Consider the following 21130-nt stretch of genomic DNA (forward strand, 5'->3'; position numbering starts at 1 on the left):
ATTTTCACTTTAAGTTATGAATTATCAGTTATTATTGTACAAAAAAAAGTACAAAAGAAAACACATCTTACAATATCAAATAGAAATGTTTGATATTCTCTTATCAGGGTTTGGCATAAGTGGATGGCATAAGTTGGGAGCACCAGAGTTGAAAAACAGTTAAAGTTAAAGTTAATAAAAGGAAGACTGGGTCGTTTAAACATTCAAGGCATGTGCGTTTTCAACTCCATAATGTATGGTAATAATCCAGGGTTTCAGTCCCTCGTGTCACGTGACCTTGTGTACACAAAACCTCCTCAAACCTCAACACATCGGCTTATTTACTAATTTGCTCATGTAGGAAGCGTCGAACAATGCGATAAGAAAAAAACACCACACTGCTTTGGTTCGAAAACACATTTAATTTTCAAAACAAATGATACACAACAGGTTTTTTTAAAACACAACACAAAGCCTCGCAAACCAAACAAAAAAAACACACAAGACGCCCGGGGAGACAAAGGACGTGACGCCGCCGCCGGGACGTGAACACATTCCAGCAGGAGGGTGACTTGCACAACAAACAGCAGAGAGAGAGAGAGAGAGACAGAGAGAGAGACAGAGAATAAGTAGAAAGAGAGAGAGAGAGAGAGAGAGGGAGAGAGACACACACACACAGAAAGAGAGGGAGAGGGAGAAAGAGTGAGAGAGAGACGGAGAGAGAGGAGAGAGAGAGAGACACAGCGCGTGAGAGAGAGAGAGAGAGAGAGAGAGAGAGAGAGCGAGAGTGATGTACCACTAAACTAAAACACAACACGGTCCCGGCGTCCATGATGGGGGGGGGGGGGGGCCTGGGGGGGTCACGACAAGGGGGGGTAAAAACATGGACGGGTCCGTGCAGTGTGTGGGCGCGGGGGGGGGGGGGGGGTGGGGTGTGTGTGGTGATCAGGAAGGCAGGGACTCTGAGTTGGGGGCCCCAGGGACTTCCCCCCCACTCCCCCTCCCCCTCCCCCCCTCGCTCCCTCAGTAAGGCCGCTCGCGCCGCTCCTGTCTGTGATCGCCCCTGAGGAATCAGATCAGAAAGAAGTTTATTTGCCAAGTAGGATTTCACATACAAGGAGTTTTGTTTTGGCATCTAAAGCTGACCCCACACTACAAGATAAATGTCCCGATATCGTGGCCGATTTGCTCCTTACGAGAATCGGGGTGGCGTTCCCATGGCAGCCGAATCGGGACGAAAATCGGCCAAGATTATCCTGTCTGCCGTAGTGTTCTAAGATAGAATCTCATAAACTTAAGACCTCCCGATCTCAAAATCGGGGTTATCCAACATGTTAGATATTTTCGGCATGTTGAGTGTGTAGTCAACATAATAGCGACGCACGCACACACAAACACACACGCAAAACACACACACACACTGACCCGAAGGTGCTCCATAGTGCCAAAGCACATTCAATTCTCACTTTTAAATTTTAGTTTCCAAATATTTATTTAAAAACGAAAATATCTGTTTTAGTGCGTGTGTGTTAAATTAAATGTTTTTATATCTTAAACAAATTCCGTTGCAAATAGGAGGCGCGCAGCATCAATATCCTAACACAGACACATTTTGCAGATTGTAAATTGACATGATACATTGTAAACGTTCACAATCCTGCTCTATGCTCTGTGATATTTTGTTTATCATCATTTCTATTAACTTCTGCGAGGCGCATAAAGTGGTCATGTAGATCGGTCGTCTGCCCGTCTATTGCGCGTATCACACATGAGCAGATCTTGCACACAACGTCAGTCGTGTCCCTTGGCTGTCCTATTTGTTGTATATTTGTTGATGTTGTTATTGTCATGCGTGTTCTGGTTATTTGCGCATGATTAAACATGAGTCTTTATATGGCGATAAAACAAAGCTTTGTTGCGTTTTTTTTCCTTCTTTTTGAAGTGGGGATCGGGGGTGTGCCAACCCGGTTGGGACGTAAAGGGGGTGCGCAGGAAAAAAAGTTTGGGAACCGCTGCTCTAGATCTACAATCTCTTGTCTCTCGATCTCTTGTCTCGTGCTGAATGACGTAGCCTACACGGCCGAGAATCGGATAAGATTATCCTGTAGTGTGTGGTGTTCCGTCTTGTGTACTAATCTTATGTAGGATCGGAGAGCAAAAATCGGCTGCGATTCTCGTTAAGTGTGTGGTGTACTCCGACTCAAAAATCGCATAAGATAAAAAAATTGTGTAGTGTGGGGCAGCCTTAAGGTGCGCGCCAAACAATGAACAAGAAACATTCAACAATGAATAGACAGATAACACGATAACGAGACAGACGCAAACACAAGTGACAACAAAGTGAAAGAGATACGTAACGGCATGTCTCTCGTTAGTGCAAGCGTGACTGCACGGTGACAGAGGGGGGGGTCAGGGCAAGGGGTATGAGACATCGTCGGCGGTACCTCACATCCCTTCGTCACATCTCTTCATATCAGTCATAACAGACTCCACGACAGACAATCAACGATGACCAATCAAACAATGCAGACACAGAGGAAGCGAAGGAGGCCGGCCGTAACATTTTTGTGCTTGAAAATTTGAAATCAATGAAACCCGGCGGTCACCTGCTGTCCATCTTCCCGGGTCCGAAGCCCCCCCGGTCGCCGCCGCCGCCGCCCCCCCGGGCCCCCCGGAAGGCCCCTCGGTCGCCTCCTCGTCCTCTGAAGCCCCCACCGCGCTCAAAGCCCCCCCGGCCGCCGCCGCCGCCCCCACCGTACCCCCCTGGGGAAGGGACACAACGGGTTGCACAGTGAGCGGGGGTCCCGCTGTCCACACACACACACACACACACACACACACACACACACACACACAGACTGAAGGCAAAGTTATGGTTGGACGCTGACGCAACGCAATGACCACGCAGTCGTGGACCGGTTTTGGTTCTGCTACGTCGGGTTTGCGTTAGCCGACCAATCACAGCCCTTGCTGCTGCGTCACCTCGACGTAAGTATACGCTTTTTGGGAGCCGCACGTCAGGCCCTTGCGGCGGACGCAAGGGGGGTTCGCGAGGACGCGACGGGTCCGTAAACCCCCTACGTGGAACGTGGTACCATAACTAAGCCTTAAGCTATCACATAACCGCGTTCGAGTGAAATGTCAACACAGCATGCTGTCTGCTCAAACAGTACTTCTGCCCAGAGGGCTTCTCCTATTTGGGGGTTTGTCCCAAGTGGACGAGGTCTCAGAAAGGGACATCGTTTCGGTCTCACTCCTGCCTCTAGGAGTCGATGTGGCTGTGGAGTGTGTGAGTGGTTGATGGATGGTTTAAGCAAACACCTTGTTTGCTCAGTGAGCGATCAATGTGCCCAGGTTACCATCCATCCTCCCGACATGGAACACCTGCTCTGTGTATTGTTTTGGTCCCGAGTTTGCGATTAACCGGTTTAAAGAGTAAAGGCCACCTACTTGAAGTGTGGCGGTCACCTAGGTGGCGTGTAACACAGACATTGTTACAGTGAGATGACTCATGAGTGGGAGCAGAGCTGGAGAGGACCCCTATCAGCGAGGAGTGGGTGAAGGTGACAACGCAGGCGCCATCTGCATATTGTGTTCGCATTTAACAAACATGTGATGAAATGTAGTACATAAAGGTAAAAGTTCCCTGTATGACAAATATGTCTTTGTTAGTGGCAGCGCAGGGAAAGTTTTCCCTCAATAGAGTGTTGGCCTATTGTCGCTCTTCAGGTGAACACACAATGTCAAGTTTGCTTAACGCAACTCCTCTGAGTAATTCTGAGGAGCTCGGTATCGGAAAACCACATGCAAGGTAAATAATTAGTGGCAGACCAAAGGCTTTGGTGCAGTCCCTTGGTCCCTTTGGTGCGGTCCCTTGTCACAACTGCCAGGTGCCACCCCTTAACAATGTATGGCCACAAAGTACACCAAGCGCTCAAATTACACAATATAGGCCTAGCCTTAAATACAGAAACAACGTTCTCGTGTCTGAGACAGAGTAGGCTGAGACGGTGGAGGTCTCAACGGCTCGGTTCGTTGTCATTTGTTTGTTTGAATAATTATTTAATTATGAAGGTTAATGAAGGTTTGGATTGAAGCGCACCTCAGTGTGATTTTTACGATATTCCCTCTAGTATAATAATCTAGTATAATATATAGTATGTTTATTTTTGAATATAAACTAATATGTCTCTCAGAATGTATTTGAGAGACATTTGGACCTGTAAAGACATGAGAGGGTATTTCCTATATAAATGTACAGTTGTCTGTGTTCTTGTGTCTGACACACATCGCCATGCACCCAGACTGGGGTTGTCATCGGCTTGATTTGTTATAAATAGTTCATTCATGTAATTATTATAGTAGCCTTCAAGTGTTCACTTATCTCTCCTACGAACATGTCTGCAAATTGTGCAACCCAATCCTACATAACTAACTAATTGTGTGTGTTCTGATATCGGACACACATCACAAAACAGGCAGAGTGGGGTTAATTAATGCCCTCATGATCTGTTCTGTCCGGGGCGTAATATCCACTTAACTCTGTAGACCTGATAGGCTACATCGCGTGACTGATAGTTCTGATGGTCACTGACAGGCCGATGGGACTTGCATGAATGCATATACATCTTCCAAACGCAAGACGCAGTTTGAGAATAAAACTAATATCTGTCACTCCAAGTTAGCTGCGTACTCTCAAAACGAAATAAAAAGCAAATAAAACAAGAGAAAACAAACAAACAAAATGTCTGTGACGTGGAAATCGCACATGACCTGGAGTCACTGGTAGTCACATTCCCACCCGTTTGAGTCCGTTCGCGAACAGGTGCACAGGATGAAAAGAAGACATCTTTGTTGACATCTATGCATCCACATTCTTTCCGCCGTAGTGCAAGGTGTGTCGAAAACAAATGGTCCGTTTGTACGCTGACAGACGAGGCTGATCTGTGTAGCAGAATGTCACCTCTTTCCATGGTGGGCATTCCCCCGGCGCCCTCTGGCTTCGGGGCCTTGCATTGGTTGCACTCATTGCGCCAGGAGAAGTTCAAGTTGCTGCATTCACTAAGGAACCGTGAAGACAAAGGGTGGGGGGGGGGGGGGGGGGGGGGGGGGAAGTTGGTTCAGAACAGCCAATCAGAGGAGTGACACCAACGTGAATGAAATCATTCCAAAACTCACGGGTTGCAACATTTCCAATCCCCGGCCCTCTGCTGTCCGCTTCCGTTTCCGCCGCTGCCTACTCCTCCCCCGTTGCCCCCCGGGAAACCACCTGGTCCGCCTCCTCCTCCTCCGCCTCCTCCAACACCACCTGGTCCACCTGGTCCTCCTCCTCCTCCACGCCCCCCTCCAAAGCCCCCACGCCCCATGGGTCCTGAGCAGAACGTAGCGACAGTTAGAACCGCGCCCGCACCCTTGCCACCGGTGCTTCGGACATGAACCCGGGGGGCGGGACTCACCTCCGCGGCTCCGGCCGCCGCGCATGCCCCCCCGGCTCCCAAAGTCCGCCCTGCGGGTGGCGAAGGACACCTTGATGGGGTTCCCGCTGAACTCCTTCCCTGATGAGGAAAGGCAGGTCAGACCGGTCGCCGTCACCGGCGGTCTTCATGGACTGACTCAACATGACCACACATAAATGGTAAATGGACTGCATTCATAGTGTGGTTTTCTAACCAGTGGCCACTCAAAGCGCTTTTACAATATTGCATCACATTAACCCACCCATGCACACATTCACACACCGACGGCGGCGTACACCGTGCAGGGCGACAGCCGGCCCGTCGGGAGCAGTCAGGGTGAGGCGTCTCGCTCAGGGACCTAACCTCGACACTCCGCTAGGCGGAGCCGGGGATCGACCTAGAAACCTTCCAGTTACCAGCCAACCCGCTCTACCTCCACATGCCGCCCATATGACATGAGCTTGGGAGTTGTGGAGGACGCCCCCCCCCCCCCCCCCCCCCACCCGAGCCCCTCACCGTCAAACCAGTCGATGGCGGCCTTGGCGGAGGGGGGGTCGTCGAAGGAGACGGTGGCCTCCCCCTTCAGCTTCCCCGTGTCCCGGTCCGTGTAGAGGTTGATCATCGGCAGACCCGTTTTCTTGTTGATCTGACAGGAGAGAGAAACGGGCGGCAGACGAACGAGGACCAATCCGACGCGTTGCAGGATTGGAGCCACACAGAACGCGTGTGTTAACCAGAGCAAGCATGTCGTGTTAAAAGTTATGGTTAGGTTAAGGTTATGGTTCCACGTCGACGCAACGCAATGACCCTGCCGACGCCTCGACGCAGCCGTGAACCTGTTGCGGTTCTGCGTCGGGTTTTAGCGAGCGGACAAAATCACAGCTCTTGCGGCTGCGTCGCCTCGACGCAAGGTTACAATTTTTGGGTGCCGCACGTCAGGCCCTTGCGGTGGACGCAAGGAGGTTCCGCAAGGAGGTTCGGCACGGACGTAATGGGTCCGTAAACCCCCTTGCGTTGCGTTGACGTGACACCATAACTAAGCCTGTAGTAAGACTCATTCAACGTCGTCTTGGATACACAGGTGTTATTGTAGGAAAGACACCGGTGTTGCTTATGACACTAATCTTGGGTCTACTACTGATAAGTAGAGTACCAGGGAACAGGTTGTAGGCTAAACTAGGGAAGCAAACACACATTGACCATGGATCCTTTTCACAGAGCTATCATAGCCGGGCAAACACAGTTGTAGCCGCCCAACATTAACACTAGGTAGGTAGGCCTTTATTTATGTCAAAGCACCAGCATGTCAAGGTGTGTTGTCTTCATTGGCTCAGTCTATTAGCCCCATCTGGTACTCTAGCCGCTGATATTCTTATCTCAGGATAGATACTCATCAAACTCATCAATCATTGTCATAATAAAACAGACAATATCCGGCCCTATTCCCTAAGGTGGGAAGAGGGCCGTATATATATATATTCCTAAGGTGTGTGTACAAGACAAGTGTCCGAATATGCATTGATTTTCATACAACTTGTTGCTGTTTCTCGCCCAAATCCGTAATCGGTACCTACCTTGATGATGCCAATCTGCTTAAAGAAGTCAGCGACTGCCTCAACAGTGTAATCATCTCCTAGGCCTTGCACGAAGATGGTATTGTTGTCAGAGTTATCCTGATCTGGTACTGCTGAGGAAAATAAACAAGAGTCTTTTACTTTCAACGTGAGAACTCAAACTTCAGATCTGAGTAATCACCTTAGTAATCATCCATTGAAAGGCCACTGGGTCTTTTTGCAATTGTATGTTCATATGTGTCCCAAAAGAGAAAGTCTAAAGAGGTAGACGCTTACAGGAGCTGGGTCCCCCATGTCCATGTCCTGGCTCTCTCGGTCCTTCAAGGGGACACAAGCACATAGTTGAGAGTTATTAATGTGTGGGAAATGCAGCGTGCAACAACATTAACAAACTGCCAACGGACCACTCACTACACACCCCAGCCTACACCCCTCATCATATGTTGAGACCCCTTCATGTAAGTGATGCAGTCTTCAGTGGACACTCACACCTCAACCATCAACCACTGTCATACTGAATGCAGCCAACTAAAGCGCACGGGGGGGGGGGGTGAACTTAAGAATGCAAAACCACCATTGGTGCAATTAAAAAAAACCTGTTTGACAGCGTTTGGCCCACTTTTGCTATAAAAATAAAAGGTGTACAGTAAAAGGCTGACTTATAAGCAACCTATCTTTCACAAAGCCTCTGGGCATTGTTGTGAAAACAAACGCCCTACACTTGACGTGTTCAACCATGACACCGCTACCCCAGTGCATGACAGAGACTAGTGGACGCACTGGTTTTCGTCTTGGCACTGTACGTTTTGCTTTGCAACTCGGCCGTCTCGACCTTTTGTCGCTGAGGCCATTGTTCATTCAGTCGTTTCAACACATGTGGCGAGGTACCGTAGGAATGTGACGTATTTCACCATCGACAGAGACAAGCCGCCCCCCCACCTTGACAAGCCGCCCCCCCACCTTGAGAAATGTTTCCTTGTTATGCTTTTCATAATGTGTCCGTGGGCCACAAGGTTATTTAAGTGCAAAAATGTGTACCGTGTTAGATGTATTATTATGGGTCATTCAAGGTGTAGGCGGTCGGGGAAGCCAAGGGAACAGGGGGCTTCTTGATACTTGTATTTGTGCCGTACAACACCGCACATCTACATGCAACCCCATCTGAAGACTAACTGGGGTTGCATGTGCGGTCTATGGGTTAGATTATGGTTGAATCCATTGTTTGGGTTGTTGCACTAGTTGCACTGGTACATGGATGTGTGGGCATTACAGGTTTTCTGTGAAGGCCTGGAATTTCCTCTTGATCAAGTTCACTGGCGCCACTGGGCAAAGTTGCACCGAAACTAACAGGATGGGTGACAGGAAAACACAAGAATCAAGTACGACTTGATTTACGACTCGATGTACGAGTTCTAGTTAATCAACCACATTAAGTCGGCTGATGCATTTTTCTTATTGTGTATGGGGAACGTTGATGCCTTTCTGACTGACGTTTGCTTTGACTCTTTCTAATGTCCTTATGCCCAAAACAAAAGGAGCAATGCGCTTCGAATTTGTAGCGTGACACAAAGAAATAGCACAGAGTGCAAATATATAGCGCTTAAATGACTCCAGTCTATTTTTAGATGCAAAAATGTGAACACATCGTTTTGTTATTTTCCTTTTAATCAGAACTGTTTTTTTTGTTTTGATAAAACAGCAATGATTAGTACTCTAATCATTTTTTAATTACATTTATTATGTTTATTAATCGTTTATTAATCAGAATATCTCTGCCGGTGAGGCAGGTTGTCTCTTGTTCACTGGTTTATTGAGGCAATTAGCATTCCTAATGATTCATTAAGAATGCTAATGAATCATCTCAGCCAAAAGGCTGAGTGTTTGCATTCGAGCTGAAACGGGGGGTTCACTAACACTTCACAAAGTTCACTTTTACACAAATATTTTAACCGACAATATCTAATTAATTATTTCATTTTTGGGGGGGGGGGGATTTGTAGACTGTATTGCAAATGTATCGAGGTCCACTATTATTTATCGATATCAACTTCTACCATATAGACTTGACTTGGACTTGCACCCAAAGACTTGACGGTTGATCCGAAACAGACTGTAAAGCAAATAACTTATGAAATCAACAGATGTCCAGCCAAGGCCAGAAGGAAAAACAATGTAAGAAGCAAGCTTTGATATCTGGATTATCTCACAAGGCCAATAGTTTGCAAAGTTTTCAGATGTGCCAACCCTGGATTCTATTTACTTCCTTGTGTCATCAAAGAAGATCCCCTTCCGTAATCATAAGTATTGTGTGGTCATAAAACTGGCACATTGAACCTTGAGAAGTTCTTCAGTAGCACACAGCAGGGTGAGTCACTCATCGATGAGGGTTTGAGCTGATATGGACAACAATGAACAATGACTCACGGCCCTGTGTTTTACAAACCAGTTCCAGCCTCAGGTTGTACACCACAACAGAACAACTAATGCCATTGGAATGCAGCCATTTGCACCTTGTGATTGTCCCCGATCACCTAGCGGCCACTTTGGTTCTGAACACTCGCTTGTTTGGAGAGCTGGTTTCCGCATTCAATTCCCCCACCCAGTTAGTGTTTAGAACCAAGATGGCTGCTAAGTGGTGATAAGGCCCATTGGTTAGCCATTAGCTCAATCGCACCTTTACATGTTTGTCAAGGCATTAGCAAACCACTGGCCCTCATTCTATAGAAGAGTGGTTTCGACAGGTACAGTGCCTCCCCCTAGCATGGTCATCAAACCACTTCAGACCATAAACACCCCTGCGTTCTGTACACTTCTGTCCACCACCAACCATGGATCTCTCCAGCCCCACGTTGTTTCAGTCGCTAAGAAGGTGTCGCATTTCCATGCGCTTGGAACAGTTGTTTTTTTTCCAGAGAAAAATAAATGTACACTGTGTACACGTACACTGTGTGAGCTGCAACCATTGTTCCACAACGCCAACTCCTTCAATTGTCCAGCATTTGGACACACTGCATGCGCATAACAACACATGGTTGAACCACATCGGAGCACAGGCAGCCTTCTGAAGACCCCTCTGAACACGTCCCACTGTACACACTGATGACGCTTACCTGGGACACTGGCTGCATGAGAAACACGTATGATCACATTCACACCACACTGAGGATGCTACCGCAGCCAGGCTGCAGAGATAGCGTGAACGATCACTTAGAGACTAGACCTTATTAGACCACCACGCGGGCTGTTTTCTGGTATATGAGATACTGCCTTATACACGTGTTGTGGAAGAGGACAGCGTTGACTCTGTGGTGTTTGGCACTTTGTAAAACAAGGTTGAAAACATCAACTTAGTTTCCGTCAAATTATCTAGGGAAATTTGGGGCGTTGACGAAATTGGTGAATTCTAATCTCCACCGGTCTGTTTTGGAAAAATAACCTCAATGGTCCGGTTTCTGTTTTTGGCAGATTTGTTCACAATACGCATGTGAAGCCGTACTCGTATATCAGGAAACAGAGCGTGATGCTTCCGTGTTTTTACAATGAATTTAATTCTTCCAAGAACATTTAAACGGTAGCAATTCAATGAAGAGCGTATGTTATGTAGTAAGTCTAATCTACGTCTTAACTTAACTGTGCATCCCACCCTTGAACAAATTCCAACACCTGTGTTCCTTGTTATGTTCTCAGAAATCTAGACAGTGTGGCACACCCCCAATGTTTTACAATGACTTACTTGTCATTGTAAAACATTACCACTATATTTCCATGAACAACAATTCATGTTCTAAGTTAACGTTTAACCCAGGCACATTACACCAGGTGCAAATCAGAACCTGCACACACCTGCACACATTCAGTTTAACCAGCCTGCATTATCGTAGCATTAGCTTGAAACATGGGATGGCTCTAACCAATCCCGCCCTTTAGCTTTAGTCTCGGACCCCCTGAAACCTCGGGCTCAAATGTTGTTTTTTTTGCAACTTACCACCAAACTTATTGAATCCGCCGCGATCGCCCATTCTGATGAAGAGGGAGAGAAAGAGCAACACTCACTGAAGACTGGTGCTCACAGACCAGACTCCCTCAAAGGGGGTCGTGTGGAGGTGTCGGTGGGCAACCTTCTGTCTCAACCTTCTGTCTTCTTTGAGACAGAACCCCTTCCCAGCATTTTTCCATGGCCCTGGTCAGTCCTGGCCTCTCTGTTCAGTTCCTCATACATAAACCCTTGCCCCAGGACAAGAAGGTACTCAAATGACCTTGTCTCTTTGGTGAAGTGTCAATTGTCAACGTTTTTTGCGACCAATAAGTCAAATAGTTTTCAGTCACTTGCACACACCCACGCTAAAAGCTTCCCGGATGGTCCAACCCGTCCACACCTCAGAGCTTTTTAACTTCAGGACGCTCCACGCATCGTCCCAATGTTCTAATTACCTCATTTGAGGCGTGACTGAAATGCACATAAATTTTTTCGTTTTCCATGTTTTTTTAATCGTGCTCCCATTGGGAGCTTCCTCTATAAAGAGGAGAGTGTGACCCTCTTTCTACATTCTGACTGCAGCGTCCCTGACTCAAGGCCCCAGAGTAGAAAGCCACCCTGGAGAGTGAGTACGAGCCTAGGGGAAGATTCAAACATGAATTAAAGCATAGCATCACAGTGGTCACTGTAAGGGTGCATTGGGGGGGTGGGGGGAGAGGTGACTGGGAGTGGGTGATGGTCATGTGACAGGAACCAGACTCCTGTTATGTTACGATGGTAGGGATGTATATTTATATACAGTATATATATTCAGATATGTATAGAAGGGGTGACACATAACTCACAGTTTGGTGCGATGCGGTATGGTGGTGTGATGGTGGTGTAATGGTGGTGTTATGGTGGTGTTACGCATGGACAAACTAAATGCCTAACATCTTTTCATTTGTGTTTAGATTTTCAATACGTGTTTATAACATAAACAACATGGATAGTTTGCTTTCTAGCATTAACAAAACAGCAGTGCCTGGCCTATATTACTTTAAATATGAAATAGTAATTTAGACAGAACTCCCACGAGGAATTCATAGTTTAGCAGCACATGCCAAAATGAAGTCGACCACCAGTGCCTTGAAACCACTTGATATCTATATATAGCCCACTTGAAATTATTAAAATGAGGAACGGGGAAATCAAGGTGTGGCTGAACGTTTTGTCTGCCAGTCTGCTGTGATGAAATGAGCAATATGACAGCTCTCTGTAGCTCTAGGAGTACACAGTGTCATGCCCAAAATTTTTCTCAAACACTAGTATTCTCTACATTAAAAAAGGGTCTCACACCTGCCACGACCGCTGCAATGATCGCTTTGGTCCCGTGACCAGACTCTGGGGCCTGACTGGCACTAAAGCTGGATAACAACTCCGGAATACGGGGTAAGGGACCGTTCAGTGGACGGTGGTAATGGAACCACCAGCCTGTGGAGGCCAACTGCCATAAAAGTTGCAGAATGAGGGGAGCGCCCTTATTCTGGAAGCTGTCCAGTCAGCTGTTCAGAATAAGCTGTATTGATATTGTTACCGGAGCCCTATCGTTAGCCGGCTCATTGAGGTAAATAGGGAACGTCCATGAGGGGGAAACAGTGCTTCAGCTTGGATGGCGTGGGCCACTTGTCAAAGGAGCACGTCTTAGTTAGCAAAAGAGATCAGGTTTCTACTGGATTTGCCTGTGTTTCCCTGGAACTTAAGGGGAGGGTAAATGGCATTTGTTCTCTTTGTCCCATCAACGTGTTCATGCGACCAAAAGTAACAGACCGTAACCGTGAATAAAACTACCAATTACTCAGGGTTTGAACATTTGGATAATCAAAGTACACAACGCAACAAAATACATAACCTAGGTCTAGTCATTTTAGATATTTGAATGCGGAATTATTACATATTATACCTTTAACTTGTGTGGATATTTAACCCTCGTTAAATTTGGTATATACGTTGGTGTATTTCTGTTTCACCCCATATACATATATATACATATATACATATATATATACACACACACACACACACACACACACATATATATATATATATATATATAATATATATACACACACACAAATATATATATATTAGTGCTGTCAGTTAAACGGCGATAACGCAAACCGATTTTAACGGCGTAATTTTTTTTATCGCGAGATTAACGTCTTTTTTTCTTTTTTTTCTCACCTTTTTATTGATGGACAGTGTTACATTGTGTGAGGGACTATTTGCTCCAAGTGAGAATGTTAGTGTGAAATTAAACACTACAGTATATGCCAATGTTGTTTTCCAAAAAAAACATTTGCACAAAGCAAGCCGATCCACTTTTCCATGTTGATGAGATCATTAAAATGAGAAAAAATAATGGGACAAAAAGAAATCAAGGGACATTTAGAATAGATAAAAATGTGTGATTAATTGCGAGTTAACTATGACATTAATACGATTAATCGTGATTAAATATTTTAATCGTTTGACAGCACTAATATATATTTATACACACACACACACACATATATATATATAGCTCTAATACATTTATATACATATATACATACAGTATAAAGATATATATCTATAGAGATATAGATAGTTTTATAAGAACAGAATCCTGTGTCGAACCACAAATCAAAGGCCTCGTTCACACCGCAAGCAAAAGTTGCCCAAATCCTCATATGTGACTCATCTGTTCAGCACAAATCACATGGAATCTGGTCTTTTCATTTCTGATTTGGGCCATTTTGTGGGCCATTTTCACCTGTGGTTCTTAATCTGATCAGTCTTATTTTTGGCAATGCGACCTCGGTCTGAGCAGTCCTATCAGAATCCATGTGACTTTTACATCACTCCATAAGACTGGCATCCCCTCACCGCTCGAAGCAGGCAGTGGTTGCTGTCTCAGACGTCACATCCACACACTTTCATACGTGCAGCAGTTGCCACTCCAGCGCCACAAAAAGCCATCGTCATACGACAGCGTTTGCGCTGGTCTTTCTTGTCATTTTTTCACAAGAATTTCAACAGACTTTTTTAACAACAGAATCTGACCTGAGCAATAGATCTGAATTGAAAGCTTGCAGTGTGAATGGAGACAAACGTTGACAAAGCAAGTGATTTTAATTTGTTATTAATCTAAAAATAATGAAAAATAAACTAGTTTCCCGCCTTTATGTTTTATGCCTTTTTGTTTTGCTATCACAGAGCAGACGTCTTGCAAATTAGATTTCGAAGGATCTCATGGTGGGAAATGATATGATACGTGTGTGAGAATGGATGTACCAACAAACAATGAAATGGAAAACTCAATTCATTATGGTAGTTTGGGTAAAAATGACAAACCAAAATTATACATTGTTATCAAAAGGCACTCTTTATGTACAAACATGAACTCAGGAAATGTGGAGATCAACTTACCTATACCAGATCCTAGGGGTTTCCATTACTGAAAACATTTGTAATAATAAAGTAATAATCCTTTGCCGTTGGGCCTCAGGATTTATCTTCAATTCCAAATATAAAAAAAAGAATAATAACGTAATATAATTTGACTAATTATGCGACACAACAACAACAATAATAATCAAGATAATAATAAGAACAATAGGTATCCACAGATACACTGTGAATACCTAAGAAGCATTGAGAGACAGCAGCCTTGCACCAACGGACAGTTATCACCCTAAACCAGGTGTTTCTCTGCAGAGCTCATCCTCCCAACGTTAACCCGTTGACCAGAGGAATGACAAGCAGCTGCTTGATTGATTGATTGATTGATCTGTCACCACTCATATCTGAACGCTCCTGCTAATCACTTGAGTCTCCTCTGAAGTTCAGAACCCTCGGACCAACCCCTTACATTGTCATCAAAGTGAAGCAATTGTGGCCTTGGCTCTAGAAGGCTCACGTGTTCACTGCATTTCCCCGTAGCGCAAAAAGGAAGGGAAAATGTATTTTCTCATACATGTTGCTCAACAAAGCACCCTCTGACCTTCACCTTCAGTGGTTCCGAGCTTGTTGCGTCAGAATGGACAGACAATGCAAACGTTGTTATCTTTTTGAAAGATATTCACGTTAGCCTAAACAGGTTTCTAGTAGCGGACACTCGATGGGCTCTTTAGAGAGTTATTATTGTCTCTGGTGTCTAAGTTGCTTTGGGTTACATTGACGTGTTCAAGGTTACCACAAGCAAGGGGGAAAAACAGAATAGCCGAGTGGAAAGCATTAGTCACTTCCAATATGATTATATTAATAATCGAAAAATAACCCTTTGGCAAGGCCAAAATATGTGGCAAGGAAGACATATTTAAATTGTATTTCTATTTTCATATCAGATCATATCTTCCTATATTAAAATTAACGCATGCCCATTGTGCTGCATGAAATTCACTTTCTATTGTGTGGGACAATAAACCACAAACACAGAAAAACAATGGCTTCTCTTGCTTGTCTGGTTCCCACTTTACTTTCCTGAAGGATCCATTTATTTGATTCATTTGGGAATAAACAACCTTATAAACTATGTTATTTTTTGTCCTGGTGTTTTTACACACAAGTCATGTGCGCTGCGATCCAAATTCGTAACAGAAACAGCTTCAAAACATTTTTAATTGTATAATAAAGTATCATGTCATCCACCGTGTGTCATGTGATATCCGGACTGAACTTTGCCTCACCCAACCAGTCCAGTTTCTAGTGGGCGTTCCCCATAAATCACTCTCTTTGTTCAGGACCACAGTCGTAATGGCATCATTGTCAGTAAGGCTTTCAGGGCTATTTTAAGACAACCTTGACACCACATCTTTTACCCTTCACTCTGAAAGGACGGATTAGCATTCTGCTTCCCCCTTAGCGTTACGATGATATAATTCAAGTTGGGAAAGCACCTTTAAATGCATAATTTATGAAGTGCTTCAACAATAGAGAAACAATGACATGGCCAAGGCTGTAGATGGTGTGCTTTGAGTTAATCCAAATGCGATAGCTTCCTCAATGGAGTTCAGCATTGTTACCCTTTTTTGATTACAGTCAAAATTATTATTTATTATTGATTAACTATTGTTTATAAACATAAATTTGTGAGGGGAAAAAATACTATGAATCCAATAACTAATATCTAATATTTGGCACCTTGCTTGGCATTTTTGACCAATCTTTGACAAATCTAGGGTGAACCCAGCACTGTACTTTTACTTTGAAAAACCAAATATTGCAGCTAGTGCCTCTATAAACTCTGACTCTTGGTAAACACATGACCATAACCACATGTTGACCACATCCTAAAGCCTGATTCAAGTGCTCTCAGATGGGAGGGGAGTGAGCGAATCAAACGAAAACAACAACAACAACAACAACAACGACAACAACAACAACAACACCAACTAAAGGGTTTCAACACTTACCCTATCCCTCCTCGTCCCCGGGGCCCCCCCCGGCCCCCGCGGTCAAAGCCCCGCTCAAAGCCTCCGCCGCCACCGCGGCCACCGAACCCGCCACCGTAGCCCCCGCCGCGGGGCCCCCGTCCGCCGGGGCCCCCGTCCGGACCCCCGTAGCCGCTGTCCTGGCTGCTGTAGCTCCCGCCTCCCCCTCCGCTGATTGGTGGGCTGTCCTGTCCGTAGCCTTAGGGGGAGATGGGGGAGGAGGGGGAGACACAGAGGGGATCAGATTCATGGGTCCTCCTCCCCTGTCCTTAAGTTCTGTCCAAACTGGTCGGAACCGGACCTGCGTGCCGCATAGCCCTACTTCCTGAGTCTGGCAACAACATCCTGTTTAGCTATGTTACAGAAACATGACACCGTTGCTCCCCATCTATAAAAACGTATTTGTTTAAGATTTATTTTTATTATTATTATATTATTTTTTTTTTGGTAAATAGCTAACGGTTTGCATTTATACAGCGCTTTTCTAACCAGTGGCAGAGCGCTGTACAATATTGCCTTCAGCCATTTGTGCACACATTCACACCGCCTGGTTGATACAGAGGTGTCCACCATGCAAGGCGATAGCCAGCTAGTCAAGAGCAGTTAGGGTTATGGTGCTATCCATTTGTATGGTATGCCGCCATTCTGACCTGCTCTAGCGAGAACGTGACAATAATTTCCTGGCTTGCAGCACTTATAGTGTTCCCGTTTCTCATTGGCTAGTCATTGTTTTTGTAAGCTACATTAGCCTCTTTAACAAACCAGCTTGAAAACAAACAACACAACTTTACATCGTATTGCATGCACAGCAAGACCATGTAATGCATAAATTGGTGACCGGAATAAAGTAGCAAAGTAATCAAGTGTGTAAGAGCATTTTGAATCTACATTAAAATGACCAATGTGATACAAATACAAAGAAAATAAATCTCTCTACAGGCGCAGCCATTTTTGTTGTCGAGTCGTGCGGTCGGCCTCGCTGAGCTTGCTCTACCTTCAGAACAGCGAGTGGGACAGACAGTGGGCGTTCCGCCGTGACATGCCGCAAGAAAGCTGGGAGATTTACACCAGACAACTTGCACGTACCAGCGTGCCATACAACTGGATAGCACCATTAGGCGCCATGATCAAGGGACACCTCGACACTCGAACTAGCAACCTGCCGGTGACCAGCCGACCCGCTCTACCTCCTGAGCCACATGCCGCCCGCAAAAAACAAACGGGGTGCATTCAACGTTCATTCATTCAGTCATGGCCAGTGTTTCGTGTCCAGCGCCGTACCTCCGCTGGGGGCGTACTGGCCCTGCTGGCCGTAGCTCTGGGGGGGCGGGGAGCTGTAGCCAGAGGGCTGGTTGTAGGGGGCTCCACCCCCGTGTTGGGGGGGCGGCTGGCTGGCCCCGTAGCCCCCGCCCGGAGCGCCGCTGCCGCCGTAGGCCCCTCCGCTCTGCCCCCCGTAGCCGGCCCCCCCGCTGGGCGGCTGGCCGTACGCCGACGGCTGGGAGCTCCCGCCGTAGCTGGACAACAGAACGGCCAGAGAGGAGAGGCTGGTCAGTGACAGATCAGTCCCTTAGACAAGGGGGCTCGGTTTGACTTCACCTAGGCATTGATTGACAGGTATTTTACAGGTTGCCTGTACACTTCACTGTACAATATGCAATACTAAATACTAATACTGTGACAAATGAATAGAAGGTGGACAATGTGAAAACATATATTTGAAAGAAATTCTACCCCCGACCTTTACATTTACGGCATTTGGCAGACGCTTTCATCGAAACCGACTTACGATAAGTACATTTGTCAGAAGAAGGTAAAACAATATATCGCTGTCGGTACAGTCATGATGTTCATAGAAACAATTGCCAAGCACTTACAGTCGCTAGGATAGCTAGGATATGATTAACTAAGCAACTAACAACTATAACTTAGTATGACTTACAATAAGTGCGTACATGAAGTTCAAGGACGTACAACATACAGTGCGTAAGAGGGGTCGGAGGGGCTGGCTATGCAGAGCTTAGGGGAACTCTGAACAGGTGAGTCTCGAGTCTTTTGTGGAAGCTCAGATTAGTCACTTAGTCACTTGACTTCACCTAGGCACTGAGTGATATTTTACAGGTTGGGTCCGTCTAGATTCCGGTAGATTCCGTCTACTTCCTTGTACGATAAAACAAGGAAATGTTTATGCAATACAGAAACAAGTATGGGAAAGAAATAGAAAGCGAACAATGTGAAAACATATAAATGAAAGAAATTCTACCCCCGATCTTCACATTTACATTTACATTTAGGGAATTTAGCAGACGCTTTTATCCAAAGTGACTTACAATAAGTACATTTGTCAGAAGAAAGAGAAACAACAATATATCGGTGTTGGTACAGTAAGAATGTTCATAGAACCAAGTGCCAGGAATCGCTAGGTTATTCCCCCGTACACAACAAAGCTACCAACCCTGATGGAAGCGTTTGCCGAGGGGGTTCCACCTGAATGAGCACCGTGGTGGTGGTGGTGGGTGTGTCTGTACGTACCCAGCAGGCGGAGAGGAGGGAGGCTGCTGCTGCTGCTGCTGCTGCTGGGGAGCAGGGGGCTGCTGGCCGTAGGCTGAGTAGGACGACTGCTGGCCGTACCCGCCGGAGGAAGGCGGGCCTCCCCCACTACTGCCACCGCTGCTGTAGCCCCCAGAGTTATAGGACTGGCCCGGGTAGCTGCCACCCCCACCCTGGCTGGGAGGAGAGGAACCGTACCCTCCTAGGAGGGAGTGAACACAGAAACGCTCAGAGCCCGATAGAAAGGATAACATTTACATTTACATTTAGGGCATTTAGCAGACGCTTTTATGCAAAGGGACTTTGCGTAATTTGCTGATGTACAATTTTTTGCACAAATTCACAGTCATCCTACTTATTACCATGCAAGCAAGAACAAGCACCATCTTTTAAACAAAATAATTGCAGAACAATCCGTTGCACGATGCTGTGCGTCACTCTGCAGATATCCCCCTATTTTTACATTTACATTTAGGGCATTTAGCAGATGCTTTTATCCAAAATGACTTACAAATAAGTACATTTGTCAGAAGAAAGAAAAACAACAATATATGGCTGTTGGTATGGTAGGGATATTCAAAGAAACTGGTGCCAGGCACTAACAATTGTTAGGTTAACCCCTTCCCCGCATACAACAAAGATAGATAGAGTAAGATGCTACATGATACTAAGCACTATTTTTTAAAGATTGCCACATGGACGGACAACAACCACAATGTCCTCAATAATTTAAAGATGTAATTCTGTTTTTTTTACCACCTCACCCACAATCTTAGCTCAATTCCACCACCACCAGTTGAGAAACGCTGTACTACGGTGAATCACATGAACCATAGCCTACCACAGCAGCTCCCATGCTAAACGCATCATCACAGTATATGCACCCTGTGTAACGATAAGAGGCATGCGCCACCAATAAGTATAGTCAAGTCAAAGTGTGGGAAAAGTGGACAAATTTGAAACTGGAGATGTATATAATTGAGTACCAGACTGGGGCTGGCCATAGCTGCCGTAGCCTCCCTGGTTGTAGGAGGCAGAGCCACTCTCTGGGCTCTGACTGTACCCTCCCCCTCCTCCGTACCCCCCCTGCTGGCTGTAGCCTTGGCCGGAGGGCTGCCCGTAGCCCTGGCTGGCCGCACCACCGTAGGAGCCGTAGCTGCGGAGGAAAACGCAAAACAAACATTCGGGTTTGCTATCTGGCGCCATAACACGTTTGACAGGACGAGAGAGGAATTGAAGGCAGAGGTCAGGCGGTATCTGGATGTGTAGGCATGATATATCAAGGCCTTTTGTTATTTACAACGCATTTTCGAACCAGAAACTAATATATGTATAATAAATACTATAATAATATATCACAATAAAAAATAAAAAATAAATAACAGGAAAGGATGTAAAATCACTCACCCCTGCGGAGCTGATTGGGAATATTCTGAAGGGAGATACAAGACCAGTCAATTCACTGACAACAATTCGCATTAAAACACAAGCTCTGTATATAAAGATATGAAGCCTAGATGATCCATGCAGCAACGAGCGACTACTTAGTCAAGAGAAAGCACTTTATGTGCAGATAGTGTGTCAGCAGATGCCCAACGAGAGGATCGTGAACGTTATTCTAACCGGAGCGCATCACCATGCCAGGCACTGGCTTTTACGCACTAGCGTAAACTGGGTCAATAGCACGGACCGGCTCATATAAATAACATTGCTCAATGGTAAATGTATGAATTGCAATAGTTACAATTCTGCAGCATATCACGTCTTGAGTTTTAAAATCAGATCGCATAAGCCAATTTTGCCAATTTTAACCGTGCACTGATGTGGACATAACGTTGTTTAGCTCAGCGCTGGGTTAACGGTGCGCAACCCCCTGTGATGCCGTGCTCACGACAACACGGCTCACATGATACAGCATTACGTTGACATAATAGTATTCTTAATACCACTAAACACGTGTCTTACCGTTAGATGCCATTTCGGCTACTGGAAATGGGTTTAATGGCCAAAACCAATTACGCTAGCCGAGCTCTCCGCGGGCGCTGATCAGAGACTGGCTGGTGCAGGAGCGCCCCCTGGTAGCCACACCACGCACTGCCACACAGGTCCTGATCAGAGACTGACTGGTGCAGGAGCGCCCCCAGG

General features: G+C 45.8%; 1 protein-coding gene across 1 annotated transcript; it reads right to left on the minus strand.

Moving 5' to 3' along the window:
• Window positions 1-917: 917 nt before the first annotated feature.
• On the minus strand, window positions 918-20963 carry fus (FUS RNA binding protein; the record flags this gene model as incomplete). Its single annotated transcript, XM_084488752.1, has 15 exons — window positions 918-1042; window positions 2586-2742; window positions 4943-5040; window positions 5158-5350; window positions 5436-5534; window positions 5952-6081; window positions 7010-7119; window positions 7286-7327; window positions 10995-11029; window positions 16421-16637; window positions 17720-17952; window positions 18968-19187; window positions 19972-20141; window positions 20393-20417; window positions 20951-20963. 15 exons carry the CDS (start codon window positions 20961-20963, stop codon window positions 1003-1005), a joined length of 1782 nt encoding a protein of 593 aa, XP_084344878.1. The 3' UTR covers window positions 918-1002.
• Between the last annotated feature and the right edge of the window lie 167 nt (window positions 20964-21130).

Source organism: Micromesistius poutassou, assembly GCF_964030765.1.
Source record: "Micromesistius poutassou genome assembly, chromosome: 1".
Classification (NCBI taxonomy): Eukaryota; Metazoa; Chordata; class Actinopteri; order Gadiformes; family Gadidae; genus Micromesistius; species Micromesistius poutassou.